This window comes from Rhinatrema bivittatum, chromosome 14, assembly GCF_901001135.1.
Source record: "Rhinatrema bivittatum chromosome 14, aRhiBiv1.1, whole genome shotgun sequence".
NCBI lineage: Eukaryota > Metazoa > Chordata > Amphibia > Gymnophiona > Rhinatrematidae > Rhinatrema > Rhinatrema bivittatum.
In genome coordinates this window covers 82,413,578-82,429,201 of record NC_042628.1, presented here as the reverse complement: position 1 = coordinate 82,429,201, position 15,624 = coordinate 82,413,578, and the positions used below count along the sequence as shown (strand labels likewise).

At 48.3% G+C, this 15,624-nt stretch overlaps 1 protein-coding gene across 1 annotated transcript in view; it reads right to left on the bottom strand.

Moving 5' to 3' along the window:
• Positions 1-11,123, bottom strand: part of LOC115075654 (FXYD domain-containing ion transport regulator 7-like) — a 116,084-nt gene extending 104,961 nt beyond the window's left edge. Inside the window, exon 1 of the mRNA XM_029576228.1 lies at positions 11,053-11,123. Within this exon, the coding sequence (XP_029432088.1) occupies positions 11,053-11,123 (71 nt within the window). The remainder of the gene's footprint in view (positions 1-11,052) is intronic.
• Positions 11,124-15,624: the final 4,501 nt, after the last annotated feature.

The window sequence follows — 15,624 nt, the reverse complement described above, 5'->3', positions numbered from 1 at the left end:
TTGGTTTTCCATGATCGGTGGATTTAAGAGCTTGTTTGTTATCCTAGCCAGTTTAATTCTGTTTTGTCTTTTAGGACCCTGAATTATTCCTTTCTTGCTCAAACCGCCTTCGTCGGATGATGGAGGACATTGCTGAACGCAATACAGCCACGCAGCTCCTGTTACTGTACATGTATTCCTCTGAGCCTATAGAACCTGTTTAACCATCCTCATGTTTTATCCTGGGCCATCTTCCCATACATGACAAGTTCGGGCTACAAAGGGGGGTGGAGCCATTAGGGCCCATCCGTCTCAAACCCGTGAAGAAACCATCGGACTGTTTGGGAAATTAGGGCCCCCTGAGAACTCAAATTGCTAATTTTTCTTGTTTCTGTTTCTTTCAGCTCCACAGTTGCGTTGTGATGGTGTGATACTTTTCATAAAGAATGATAAGTATCAAAGGGGGGAATGAAGGGGTCTGAACGCTTCAACCTGACAAAGGACTTCATGTACCAGAATTCCCTGCTTCATGACGGGTTTACTTACAGTCTGCAATACAGCTGTAATTAGGACATTGAGAAACTCTCTGTCAGCACATTGCACATTTTCATTTTTTGGCTTCGCTGTTCTTATTCTCTGGTAAGCTTTCACTGCTGTAACCTAGATTAGAACAATGGATGTATTATGTGATGGGCTGTATTACTGCAGACTCGCGAATTCCTTTCCAGAACTGCAAGTCCCAGCAGCCTCTCCTGCAGAACTTGGGAGAAGTTTCACGAAAGTTCCAGGGTGTCTAGGGAGGGGGTCAGTAGCCCCTTCAGCCGGAATATGCTTGCTCAGCAATGCTTAGAACGCATGTGTAAAAGATAAGAACTGTAAAAGTGCATAAGAGTCTGCTCCTGGAGGGGAGGGGCATGCAGTTGTACTGAGCCTTTGTCTTAGCTGCATCTTGCTGGCAATAAAAGTCTATCTTTACGGATCAGTTGTCTGGACCTCCTTACTGACTAAAAAGAGACGGTTACAAGAGGATGTGTGTAAGAACATAAGAAAATGCCATACTGGGTCACACCAAGGGTCCATCAAGCCCAGCATCCTGTTTCCAACAGTGGCCAATCCAGGCCATAAGAACCTGGCAAGCACCCAAAAACTAAGTCTAATCCATGTTACCATTGCTAATGGCAGTGGCTATTCTCTTAAGTGAACTTAATAGCAGGTAATGGACTTCTCCTCCAAGAACCTATCCAATCCTCTTTTAAACACAGCTATACTAACTGCACTAACCACATCCTCTGGCAACAAATTCCAGAGTTTAATTGTGCGTTGAGTAAAAAATAACTTTCTCCGATTAGTTTTAAATGTGCCCCATGCTAACTTCATGGAGTGCCCCCTAGTCTTTCTACTATCCGAAAGAGTAAATAACCGATTCACATCTACCCATTCTAGACCTCTCATGATTTTAAACACCTCTATCATATCCCCCCTCAGTCGTCTCTTCTCCAAGCTGAAAAGTCCTAACCTCTTTAGTCTTTCCTCATAGGGGAGTTGTTCCATTCCCCTTATCATTTTGGTAGCCCTTCTCTGTACCTTCTCCATCGCAATTATATCTTTTTTGAGATGCGGCGACCGGAATTGTACACAGTATTCAAGGTGCGGTCTCACCATGGAGCGATACAGAGGCATTATGACATTTTCCGTTTTATTCACCATTCCCTTTCTAATAATTCCCAACATTCTGTTTGCTTTTTTGACTGCCGCAGCACACTGTACCGACGATTTCAATGTGTTATCCACTATGATGCCTAGATCTCTTTCTTGGGTTGTAGCACCTAATATGGAACCCAACATTGTGTAATTATAGCATGGGTTATTTTTCCCTATATGCATCACCTTGCACTTATCCACATTAAATTTCATCTGCCATTTGGATGCCCAATTTTCCAGTCTCACAAGGTCTTCCTGCAATTTATCACAATCTGCTTGTGATTTAACTACTCTGAACAATTTTGTGTCATCTGCAAATTTGATTATCTCACTCGTCGTATTTCTTTCCAGATCATTTATAAATATATTGAAAAGTAAGGGTCCCAATACAGATCCCTGAGGCACTCCACTGTCCACTCCCTTCCACTGAGAAAATTGCCCATTTAATCCTACTCTCTGTTTCCTGTCTTTTAGCCAGTTTGCAATTCACGAAAGGACATCGCCACCTATCCCATGACTTTTTACTTTTCCTAGAAGCCTCTCATGAGGAACCTTGTCAAACGCCTTCTGAAAATCCAAGTATACTACATCTACCGGTTCACCTTTATCCACATGTTTATTAACTCCTTCAAAAACGTGAAGCAGATTTGTGAGGCAAGACTTGCCCTGGGTAAAGCCATGCTGACTTTGTTCCATTAAACCATGTCTTTCTATATGTTCTGTGATTTTGATGTTTAGAACACTTTCCACTATTTTTCCTGGCACTGAAGTCAGGCTAACCGGTCTGTAGTTTCCCGGATCGCCCCTGGAGCCCTTTTTAAATATTGGGGTTACATTTGCTATCCTCCAGTCTTCAGGTACAATGGATGATTTTAATGATAAGTTACAAATTTTTACTAATAGGTGTGAAATTTCATTTTTTAGTTCCTTCAGAACTCTGGGGTGTATACCATCCGGTCCAGGTGATTTACTACTCTTCAGTTTGTCAATCAGGCCTACCACATCTTCTAGGTTCACCGTGATTTGATTCAGTCCATCTGAATCATTACCCATGAAAACCTTCTCCATTACAGGTACCTCCCCAACATCCTCTTCAGTAAACACCGAAGCAAAGAAATCATTTAATCTTTCTGCGATGGCCTTATCTTCTCTAAGTGCCCCTTTAACCCCTCGATCATCTAACAGTCCAACTGACTCCCTCACAGGCTTTCTGCTTTGGATATATTTTTAAAAGTTTTTACTGTGAGTTTTTGCCTCTACTGCCAACTTCTTTTCAAATTCTCTCTTAGCCTGTCTTATCAATGTCTTACATTTAACTTGCCAATGTTTATGCTTTATCCTATTTTCTTCTGTTGGATCCTTCTTCCAATTTTTGAATGAAGATCTTTTGGCTAAAATAGCTTCTTTCACCTCCCCTTTTAACCATGCCGGTAATTGTTTTGCCTTCTTTCCACCTTTCTTAATGTGTGGAATCCATCTGGACTGTGCTTCTAGAATGGTATTTTTTTAACAATGACCACGCCTCTTGGACATTTTTTACTTTTGTAGCTGCTATCCCAGCAGTGAGGATCTCACTGCTGGGATAGCAGGGGAGGAGAAGCAGGGTAGGGGTGAGGTGCATTGGCAAGGCTGTGTATGGGGATGGCAGTGCTGGGATAGCACATGGAGCAGCAGGGCAGGAGCGAGGTGCCCTGGTAGAGCTGCATGTGGGTCTCCGTACAGGATATTTCTAGTATGTTGATATCCAGCAAAATATTCCAGACATTGTTTCTAACATATGCATAAGAAAAAGATCTGGAATCATCATTAACACATTATCTCATGTCAAGTTATGGGTTGACCACTAGATGTCACTTAGTCCCTATAGAAAAAAAAACTAGAGGGAATACCATTTTACAGCTCCTCCTCTACAAGGGAGCTGCATGGGTGTACCCTGCTATAAGTAAGGGACTAGGGCTAGATTCAGGAAGAGTCGAGAAGAGAGGCTGAGGAAAGTAGAGGCCCTAGTGCTGTGGGACCTTTTCATTGTGGTGAGGCCTACAGCTTCACTCCAGATGCTTTGGGAAAACACCTGCCAGGTTAGGTACCAGCAGAGAGAGATCAAGAGAGTTTATAAGGGTTTAGATTGAGTTAAGGACTATTTTGCCTGGGTTACATCCTGGAGCTGTTAGTGCTCCTCAAAAGTTAGGAAGGGCTGCAGGGAAAGTGGCCCCAGAAGCTATTAGAACAGTTAGTGAGATATCTTGTTTCTGGCACAGGAGAAGTGTTTATCCTGTCTTTCCTTTGGAGAGACTTAATGCCTTCCCTTCTGGGAGTCTCAGAAGAAAAAACAAAAATAAGAGGCTGAGGAGCATCAAGGAAGATCCTCTACAGTATCGCTGAATGGGACACAGGTGCAGGTTGAGTCACTGTGTGAAGTTGGCTGAATCCAGGTAGGACTGTGAAAATTCAAAGGAAACCTGTTGCAGTCTGGGACCCTGCAGGAGTAGGGGACTGCTAAGCTCTCATGTAAAGGGAGTGTGGCCGGACTGCCTGATTTGGGTCCCTGCCCCCCAGACCTTACCTGGTGACGGGATGTATGATGTAACCCAGGGACAGAAAAAATAAAAACAAACAACAAAAAATAATAACTAGACTGGTGGCAACTGTATTCCAGATTTGCAGCAAGGGTACAACTGGGCACTGTTGTTTTTCCCTATGGGGCAGATAGATGTCATAATAAAACTGTTTCAGTGTAAATCCAGCATGAGACTTGTACTGTTGCAAGAAGCAGCCATTATCAGATTACAAGAGGCACAGGGGGTTCAGTTACTAAAATGAGCCAATGGGGAACCAGCTTCTTACCCGGAGAGAGGAGAGAACGTCAGATCAATCAGGGAGGAGCAAAGAAAAAGGCACGAGGAATGCAGATGAGAGAGAGGGAGCAGCAGGGGAAGGAAAGCAGAGAGCTGTGCTTGGGCTAGGATCCCTCCTTGCCCTTCGCCCATGGCTTCCAGGAGACAGAGCACAGCAGAAGGAGAGTCCAGGAGCTGAAAGTTTAAATCCCCTCCTGCAGCCACAGTACAGCGAGTCCTGCTGTCTTTATGGGGCCCGGACTGTTGCATCAGTGAGCTGCAAGATAAACCCCTGCTGTTTGCTGCCAACCAAGTAGAGGCCTGCCCTGAAGTTCTAAATCCCTGCATCATGGCAGGAACCAGCTTGTTTCCCCTGTTTTGGAGCATCTATAAGACGAGTTTTCCCAGAGAGTGCCAATACTTCTCAACTTATACAGCCTGCATTGATTATGATTTAACAACCACTTTCATACTGATATTCGTGCCCAACGTTCTTGTGATTTTCCTTCTTTTTTTTTTTTGGGGTGTATACACTCCTCGTACTGGGGACTATTGAAAGTAACAGTAGAACATTTTTGTTGTGCACTGGTAGGACATTTACCCTTAAGGTTTGCCAGAGGGCAGTCTGAGCAGGAGAATCCACAGACTGCTGTTGATGATTCGAGTTGCTCATAGCACTGGTTGATTGGGCAGGTTGCTTAATTTACTAGACAAATATTTGGCCAATTTGTGATTGTCAGGCTTATGGATGCATGCTATTAATAATTATTTTCCATTCTGTTGCTTTATCATTTCTGAGGTGTTCTGCGTACTTGTTCATAGTAAAAAGTTAATGTTTACAGTAAAGTGGTGATTTTTGTGCTGTACACTGTTCCCAGATGTGGGGTGAGAACCTCAGAGATCCCTAGAAGAAAGGATCAGGGCATTTGGATCATTTATCCCAGAGTTGCTAACGTAACTCGCAAACCCCCCACTCTGACCCTCTTACACACTGGTGCGGTTGGGGGTATTCTTCTTGTGCAGCCCCTCTCCCTTGGCAGCATAATAAAACCTGAGGGGGTGCTACAGGAGTTTGAGCTCCTGGGGAAATCCCGAGTTCAGCACTTACAGAAAGGACATTCATTTGTACAGACATTTACATCATCTGGACATTGATTACCTTTTAACAAAATAAGTAAGCTTTATTTTTTGAACACCCAATCCTGTGTCCTTGACCCGATCAGCATAAGTGACTTATAATAACCAGCTGTACACCAGAAAGGAAGTCACCTCACTGCCTGGGCCACAAGCATCTGCTTTTCCCCATAGAAAGAACTCACCCCTGGGGTAATCCAAGTGGAGGGAACCTGTGGCAAAAGAAAATATCCCCGAACAATCTAAATTCCTTCAGGTGCCCTTAGAGGAGATGCCCCTTAGAAGAAAAGGGTTACATAAAATGGCACCCAGTAATGTGGGGCTTAAGGGTGGTGGAGAAGTGAAATCATGTGCTTGCAGCTTTAACTGTGATGTTTGGCGACCCTACAGTGTACACGGGAGCAGTAGAGAAAAGCTGCGAAACTTATTAAAATGGTGCTCGATCCTGCGTTCGAGGTTCAGCGGGAGAGGAAGGGTGTGAAGATGAGGAGGATGTGCATGGTGTGCATACGATGTCAGTGTTGACGTACTTGATGCATCACCAATAAGGCAGTATAAAACTGGCGGTATGCTTGCCACGTCACCCTCAGCACGAGGAACTATGTATGCAGATTGCAGCAACTGGTTGGAGCCAAGGTTTGCAATAACGGCAGATTGAATGGTCGAGCAAGCAGCCCGGAATACCAATTCCTGTAATGAGGGAAAAGATCCTCTGAACACCATCAGTGGCCGAGAAGTGCTTAGAGTAATGGAAATTACCAGCATGGCCAGAAATTTTCTGTTGAATGTAACACAGAGAACCAAGAGCAAACAGAAGCACTGAAAACCCTAGCTTGCCTGACCAATTTGGATTCTGTTCATATTGACCAGGATAAATTAAACTACACATTTAATTCCACCTCAGCACGTTCAAAGATATTAAAATGCTCACCTGGGAAAGTGAAATCTTCTTGTAATTCCAGCTTAAAATCCCTGAGACAAGTGAAAGCACTGCTTAATCCAGTTCTGTCCCCGTCTGTATGTTGTATTTGAGGCATTGTGGACTCTTGGTCACTACAGTGATGACTATGCCCATGGGGAGGAGCCCCGCGGGGAACTGTAGTGATAGGCTGGGGTGACTGGACAGACACAGAATGAATGGAGGCTTTATTGTACTGCTGTATAGATAATGTAGGCAGGTAGGCACTGAGGTCTGCGAAGTGCCAATATTCTCAACGAGCCCCAGATGTAGATTCTCACCCAGATGATATGATAGGCAGTAGCCCACAGTCCGGCGATGCCATTGCTGGTGGCTGGTATAGGAGCACCAGATCGTAGAGGTACTCACAGGAATAGGTGACTCACTGGTGCAATATCCTGCACCACCGAAGGTCCTTGGTGCAGGATACTGATGAAAGGCCCTCGTGGAGCGAGTACTTGAAGTTCTGATATCGTGTAAGGTACAGAGAAGAGAAAGACCCCCAAAGAGCAGTTGTCTTGTTAGTGAAGACCCGAAGGGAGATGGAAGCGAGAGACCCCCGAGGAGCAGGTGTTTAGAGCTTCTGAGGAACGAGGTCCTTGGAGCGAAGCAGCGTCTAAGCATGCAGCTTAGAGCAGACAGAGCAGCTTAAACCGAAGTCTTTGCTAACTCGATTAGCTATCGGAAGTGGAGGCTAGATATACCCGGAGGTACTGACGTCATGCGGTGGGGACGCTCCCGAGGTTCCCGCCATGACGTGTATTAGAGCGCAGGAGCTGTGCCCGCGTGCGCCCTAGGAGGCCACGGGAGTGAGCATGGCAGACTGGGACGCCCATGCTTGTCTGGAGACGCCGAGGCTCTCAGCACTCAGCACCGGAGGCAGCCATCTTGCCCAAGGAGGAGGAGAGAGGAATAAAAGAAGTAAGACAGAGCGGTCACAGCCGTCTGTGACAGATGAGCGCAACACTGTAGAAGTTGTGAGGCAAGCACAGCTAATTAATGCTGCTTCTAGAAATCAGAAAACCACAGATGATTACAGTAACCTGTTAACGAGCTCAATGCTGATAGCTAAGAAAGAAACTTGCAAAACTTTTCAGAGACCAACGCTCTTCTTGCTCCACAGAGTAGATGCCAGTTTGCTGTTCTGTCTCCAAGTGTTGTCAGCACTTCTCGTCAGTAAGTGAAGTGAGAATTCTTTTAGAACCTCTGCTTCAAGAGAAGTTCGATCCAGCAGCCATAGATCTATCTTAGCCTCCGGAGTACTCCAGTTCAGATGATCCACTCCAGGAAAAACTGGCAACTACAGTCTTATCCCAGTGGGAGCCTGCTTTGTCTACCCCTCTGTCAACCCCGAGAGACCAGTCCAGCTGTGCTGCTCCAGGAGGTGCCCAAGTCTAACATTCCAACAGTTCTACTTGCAAGCAACCTGTGCCGGTGGTCCAGTCAATGGATCCTGAGCCAGAGGTCTCATGCTCCACACACCCCTTACGAGTGTTTCCACCCTCCATTCACCCTATGCCAGTGGTCCAGTTTTCCAAGAATCGTAAGTCTTGTGCCTATGGTTCTGCTTTCAGTCATCCAAAATCAGCAGTGCTCCTGTCCAAGCACCTGTACTGCTCAGAAGGGGGCGCTCTTTCACAGCATGATGCTAAGTGCCCAGAAACAGGCGACTCTCCTGATGCCACTTTGGATATCCAGCTTTCCAGCCAAGTTTTGCCTTCTCACTTCAGCTGAGCCATGCCTTATTTATCTGTCCATAGCCCTCATGAAAATTGGGGCTTAAAAGGGGGGTACTGTTAGAATAAGGCTGTGCAGCAGATAATATCCTAGCTTCTTGTCTCCTGCAATGACGCCTCCCCACCAGCAGAGTCCCTCAGTAAGCCTCACCTCTAGGCTTGTCAAGCTCCTCTTCTCTGCCCTTCTCATGCCTCAGCCTTAGCCCTATGTAAGCCTGCCCTGCCATTCTAGACTTGCCTTCTCATGGTGTCACTTCTGGCTGTTGTGTCTTGCCTTGTGGCCTTCTGCCTTGCCTTGTGATCTATTGGTTTTCTGCCTTGCCTTGCCTTGTGGCCTTTGGACCTTCTTGTCTTCTAGCCGTCTAGCTTCTGTCTTGCCTTGAGGTCCTCAGGCCTGACCTGCCTTGCTTTCTGTCTTTAAACCTTCTGGCCTAATCTACCTTGAATCTTGCCTTGAAGCCTTCAGACCTACTCCAGCTATCGCCTTGTTGCCTTTGGACTGCATGTTCTTTGTTCCCTTGTCTGATTCCTGCTCTGTCTGCTTTGTTCACTTTGTCTTGTCTGCTCCAAGTATTTTGTCTTGCCTGTACCAGAGTGCTGTCCTTGCCTTGTCTCACCCTTGTTTTGTCTAGTTCCTGCTTAGTATCTAGCCGTGCCTCGTCCTGCCCACCTCATCCTGCCTGCCAAGACTGCCTTGTCCAAGCCTTGGCTGGGTAGACTCACCACTATGATGTACTGCTGCTGCAGAGGCCTATTGGCCCCCAGAACCCAAAGGCCCAACCTGAGTGGGAGGGGGCTGGCTAGGTGGAAAACTGGCCCTTGTCCTGCCCTCAGTCCTTCCTTGCAGTCCTGTGTTGCTCCAAGGTGGGTTTCCCAGACTCTGGGGCCCGTAACATTCAGCAAGTCACTGACACCCCGTTCCTTATGGAAGGAAGGCCTTCCCTAACCTGCACAGCCCCAGACACAGAGTTCACCCTGCCCTGAGCCCTGCTGGCATACAGGCTCTCACAAGGCTCCTACTACTTAAAATCTTAAACCCACAAATTAGACCCAGAGGGAAACTCCTAACCAGTTAAGGAGTGGCTTGGATAAGGAAACCATTCCCAACCCTTGTCAGGGCCACCAGGCAGGGTTTGCCTAGTTTTTCTGACTAGGCCTGAAAAACAACGGAAGCTAAACTCCTCTCTACCTTCTAACTCTCAGCAACCCATAAGGGACTGCCTCCTGAGCTCTCTGTAGGGAGCTGCTATATAGATTCTCCAATGGGATGGAGATTCCAGATCCCTCAAAGGGAGAAACTGTATTTGAATGGTAACCTACACTCTTATTAGCTGTTAAGGAGGAGGTTACCATACTAAAGTGTTTACCCAGGCCTTAATGGTAATGTAACCGAAGGCCAACATTAATTCTCAATCTAATATTAGTGAACATTGAGCCTCCCTAATATCGACAGCCACACAGATGGTGACATCTTGCAGTCTTCCAGCATACAAAGAAGTTCTGCATAATTCTCACAAAGTGAAGCCATGAGAGAACGACCTTCTCAGGGTGAAGTCATACAATGCTCTCCTGGACAGTGAGATGACTCTTCATTCACCAGAATGTGCCCAGATCAGATCCTGGGCATGAGAAGGGCAATAGCCTTGTAATCTCATGGATACTAGGAATGTGCTTTCATTTTTAACCATATAGGCTCTTTTTAAAAGTTTTTATTTGCTGCGTACTATTTTGAGTTAGTGTGTACCATTTTTTATTTATTATGCAGTATTTGAGTTAGTATGCACTAAATAAAAAATAGCATGCTACTTCAGAATAGTGTGCACTAAATTAAAAATTTAGAAAATGAGAAAAAACATAATGAAACAAAAAAAAATATGAAAAAAGGGAAGAAAAACCAAACAAAATGAGACAAAAGTTTTATCGATACTTCACCCTAATGGTCCTCTAAGCTCCTGTGCCTCTCTGTATAGGCTGCAATTAGGCACACGAGCCATTGGGGCAAGATATGTTGCCATTGACACAACCCAAAACTGAAGCACTGTTTTAGGTTAAAAAGGATCTAAATAATAGTGCAGAAGAGCAGGGAGTTTATCATCATTGAACTACCTTTCTTCAGTGGCATCAGTGTTTCTCCATCCACAAACAGGGCATGACATGTAGATGATGTCATCCAAAGGCACCAAATGGACTCTTCTGTCTAAACTCATAGATCTTTTGCTCTACTGAGCATGTGCAGAAATGCATTTACTTATTTATTTTAAAAATGTATATAGTGCCTTATCCAAGGATCAAGGTTGCTTACAGTCAAAAATGTCTGCACTGGCAATGCTTCCTGAGCCCCCTCAGTCTTTTTTCATCTGAGTATCAGCAAGGACCTGTACCCTATCTCTCTCTCCTCTAAAAGTTTTCTTCAATACTTTATTTTTTGTAAACTTGTCAATTATTAAGTTGCCGCACTGCCTCAGCAGCCCCCAAACAGTACTTTTTAGTGCTATTTAAAAAAAAAAAAAAGATTTTTTTTTTCACAGAATGTCCTGCTCCGAGAAGTCTACAGTAGGTGGTTTCAAAAACTGTTTCTGCACCTTTTCTATTTCCTCTATATCCTTCTTGAAATGGGGAGACCAGAACTGCATACACAATACTCAAGTTGTAGTCTCACCATGGCTCGATGTTGCGGTCTCGGTCGCTACCGTGGCGTCCGAGGCCTTACCTGCTCCTCGGGTCCCGGAGAGCTGCCGCGCTCCGCGGACTCGGGTCCTCAGCCACCGCTTCCTCCCGCATTCCGCGGACTCGGGACCTCAGCCGCTGCTTCCTCCTGCCGCTCCGACCCCCCGCGGCCCTACGGGGCCTTCGGACGCCATGCGCCAGCTTCCTCACGGCCGCCGGCGTTCTCTCGTGGCTAGCCCCGCCCCCAGGCGCGCGCGGCTGATCTCCGTTTTTAAAGGGACCAGCGCGGGAAAACTCGGCTCCTCCCGTTTCTGACGTCAGACGCTGCAGGGCTATTTAAGCCCTGCAGTTCCTAGCCTTCCTTGCCTTGCAACGAGGTTCCCTACTTCTGGTAGCTCTGAGTTGCGTTCCTGGATTGCCTGTTTCCTGCCTGACTCCGCTTTGCCTGACTCCGCTTGCCTGTCTCCTGCCTTGACCTCGGATCGCTTGACCACGCTTGTCTTCAGCCTGCCTTGACTCCGGTCCGTGACTTCGACTCCTGTTGTCTTCAGCCTGCCTTGACCCCGGTTCGTGACCCGACTACTGCTTGCTCGCCGCCTGCCCAGACTCCAGTCCGGATTCCACTCCTGGGCTTCTTCGTTCTCGCCTAAGTCCCAGCGGTCCGGGTCTCTACGTGCTCCTCCTGGGGGGACCTCGGGCTTCCAGGGCAAAGACTCCTAAGTCCTAGCAACCCGGGCTCCCACAGCTCCTCTGGAGGAGTCACGGGTTTCCAGGTGAAGCTCCAATTGCCCAGTGGGAGTTCTGCCTACCGACTGTTCCTTCGGGTCGGTCGGCCTAAGGATCCACATCCGGATTGTCTCCATCGCAACAGTTTGCAAGGCCATGGATCCGGCAGACCTCGCCGGGCTACAGGCCATCCCGGGTTTGGCCCAGCGGCTGGTTCAGCAACAGCAAGTCCTGGACTCCCTGGCTGCTACAGTAGAGCGGCTGGCGTCTCGCATGGATACCGAGCCGCCCGCCCCTGTTCCGGTACCAGCACCCGTTCCTGCACCACTGGTAACCCTCCAGTCCCCTACGCAGCTCCCAGCACCCTCTCGCTATGCCGGGGATGCCAAGGCGTGTCGAGGGTTCTTAAACCAATGTTATGTGCGCTTTGCATTACTGCCCAACCAGTTCCCTACTGATGGCACCAAGGTGGCGTACATTTTTGCCCTTCTGGACGGACGGGCCCTGAATTGGGCTTCCCCCATGTGGGAGAATAATGATCCTGCCCTGGGGGATCTGAACCGTTTTGTGGAAGAATTCAAAGCGGCCTTTGATGAGCCAGCGCGCCAGGCCTCCACTACTTCAGAGTTACTCCAGCTCCGGCAAGGATCGCGGACTTTGGCGGACTACGCGTTGGATTTTCGCACCCTCGCCCACGAGGTAGGCTGGCAGGATGAGGCTCTCCGGGGCGTGTTCCTGGAGGGCTTAGCCGGTCGTATTAAGGACGAGCTAGCGGCTCGGGATCTGCCGGAGACCCTGAGTTCCCTGATTGACGTAGCGGGTCGTATTGATCGGCGTTTGCAGTAGAGGGCGAAAGAGGGGCGTCCGTTCCGACGCTCGACGTCCGTGACTCCCAGGTTCTCGAATTCAAGTTCGGGGTCACGAGGAACTGCACCTGCACCAGCAACTGCCTCTGACGAGCCCATGCAAGTGGGCCGTTCATCTTTGTCACCCGAAGAAAGACAGCGACGCCGGGACTTGAGGCTGTGCCTGTACTGTGGCGGAAAGGGCCACTACCTTGCACAGTGTAAAGAACGGGCGGAAAACTCCCGCGCCTAGGTGTAAGGGAGGAGTGTCCCCTAGGCTGCCTGAGCCCTGCTCCTCAATGTACTATACCGGTAACCTTGGAATATCCTGGCGGTTCCTTCCTCACGCAAGCCCTAGTAGACTCCGGGGCTGGAGGCAACTTCATTACTAAAGATTTGGTGCAACAGCTGAATCTCCCTACGCGATCCAGGACTCCTGCCTTGCGGATAACCTCCATTCAGGGTACCCCCTTGTCGGGGTGCATCTCCTCCGAGACCGTACCGTTGATTTTGCAGACGGGCGTATTACACACAGAGGAGATTTCGTTGCTTGTGTTGGAGAGAGCTGTACATCCGGTGGTTCTTGGGTTACCCTGGCTTCAGAAACATTCTCCTGTGATTCGCTGGAGGGATTTTCAGATTACCCAGTGGAGTTCTGAGTGTTTCCAATCCTGCCTCCAAGCGAAAAGATTCCAACGGATTCCACTGGCTTACACCTCGCCGGTATTACCGGCTCCGTATGCTGACTTTTTGGACGTCTTTTCCAAGGAAAAGGCAGAATTGTTACCGCAACACCGACCGTTTGACTGTGCGATAGAGTTGCTTCCAGGTACTACTCCCCCCCGAGGACGAGTCTATCCTTTGTCTCAGCCAGAGACCCGGGCTATGTCTGAATACATCACCGAGAATCTGGCCAAGGGCTTCATACGCCCTTCCAAGTCTCCCGCCAGAGCAGGTTTCTTTTTTGTTGCAAAAAAGGATGGAGCCTTGCGGCCTTGCATTGATTACCGCGGGCTCAATGCTATCACTAAGAAGAACCGGTATCCGCTTCCTCTCATTCCGGAATTGTTGGACAGACTCCAAGGAGCCCAAATCTTCACTAAATTGGACCTCCGCGGTGCATACAATCTGGTCCGAATCCGTCCCGGGGACGAATGGAAGACGGCGTTCAATACCCGGGACGGTCATTATGAATACCTAGTGATGCCGTTTGGACTGTGCAACGCTCCCGCTGTATTCCAACACTTGATGAATGAGATTCTGCGTGACTTGCTGCACTCCTGCGTGATCGTCTATCTGGACGACGTTCTCATACACTCCCCGGATCTTGCCTCCCATCGGCAACATGTGAGACAAGTACTCCAGATCTTACGAGACCACCATTTGTATGCTAAGTTCGAAAAATGTCTCTTTGAGCAAGAGTTATTACCCTTCCTTGGGTATATAGTGTCCTCTACTGGTTTCCGGATGGACCCCAGCAAGGTTTCCGCCATCAGGAAGTGGCCCCGACCCAAGGGGCTAAAAGCATTGCAACGTTTCTTGGGGTTTGCTAACTTCTATAGACACTTTATTCCCCAGTACTCTCGCTTGGTGGCACCTCTAACCGCGCTAACTCGGAAAGGAGCAAACACTCGCCATTGGCCTGAGGGAGCTTGTGAGGCTTTCGAACAATTAAAGAAGGCGTTTCTCCACGATACTTGTTTACGGCACCCGGATCCAACACGGCCATTCTTTGTCGAAGTCGATGCCTCTAACATCGCTGTGGGAGCGGTCCTCTCGCAAGTCTCTAACTCCGGACATCTCCTACCCTGCTCCTACTTTTCCAAGAAATTCTCGTCTGCCGAGTGCAATTACGGCATTGGGGATAAGGAGTTGTTGGCGGTCAAACTTGCACTGGAGGAGTGGAGACAATGGTTGGAGGGCTCCCTTCATCCGGTTACAATTTATACAGATCATAAGAACCTGGAGTTCCTTAACCAGGCCCAACGCCTTAATCCTCGACAAGCCCGTTGGTCCCTTTTCTTTAACCGTTTCAATTTCTTACTGAAGTACCGGCCCGCCTTGAAGAATATACGGGCTGACGCGCTCTCCCGTTATGAAATGCAGGAGGAGAAGGAAGACCTCCCACAACACATTATTGATCCCGCTAAAATCCAGTTAGCCAGCACCACAGTTTCCACCCTAGGACGAGTGGTGGTTTCCCACAAAGACCGCAGAAGAGTCTTAGCTTGGGGCCACGACTCTCTTTCTGGGGGTCACGCCGGCAGGGAGAGGACGCTCGATCTGCTTAGCCGATATTACTGGTGGCCTCGAATGCGACAAGATATCCGAGTATATGTCGACTCATGTCCAGTATGTGCCCGACAGAAACCGCCTAGTGGTCGGCCCTGGGGGCTCCTGCAGCCGCTGCCTATTCCCGTGGAACCCTGGTCCCACATAGCCACGGACTTTGTAGTGGATCTGCCCCCCTCGGAAGGTAATACGGTGATTTGGGTAACCGTAGACCGTTTTTCTAAGATGATTCGCCTGGTACCTTTGCCTAAGCTGCCCTCTGCACCTGAACTCGCTCTTCTGTTTACTCTCCACATCTTCCGGGCTCATGGACTACCACAGAGTATCGTATCGGATCGAGGGCCACAGTTTACGGCTCGTTTTTGGCGTGCCCTTTGCAGGAAATTTGGGGTCCAATTAAATTTGTCCACGGCCTTTCACCCCCAGACTAACGGCCAGACAGAGCGCACGAACCGCACTCTTAAAACTTTCCTCCGCAGTTTCATCTCCGAAAAGGGAAACAACTGGGTTTCTCTCCTGCCTTGGGCAGAGTTCGCCTACAACAATCACACCCATACTGCCACAGGACGAACCCCTTTCCAGATCGTCTATGGACGTCACCCAAGACCACCGTTGCCGCTTCCTATTTCTATTCCATCACCTGCTGCCTTAACCACAGCACGACAAGTGCATCATCTCTGGAAGGGGATTCAACTCAAACTGACCACGGCAGCAAGAAAGTCCCAACAGTATACCAACCGTCTTCGACGACC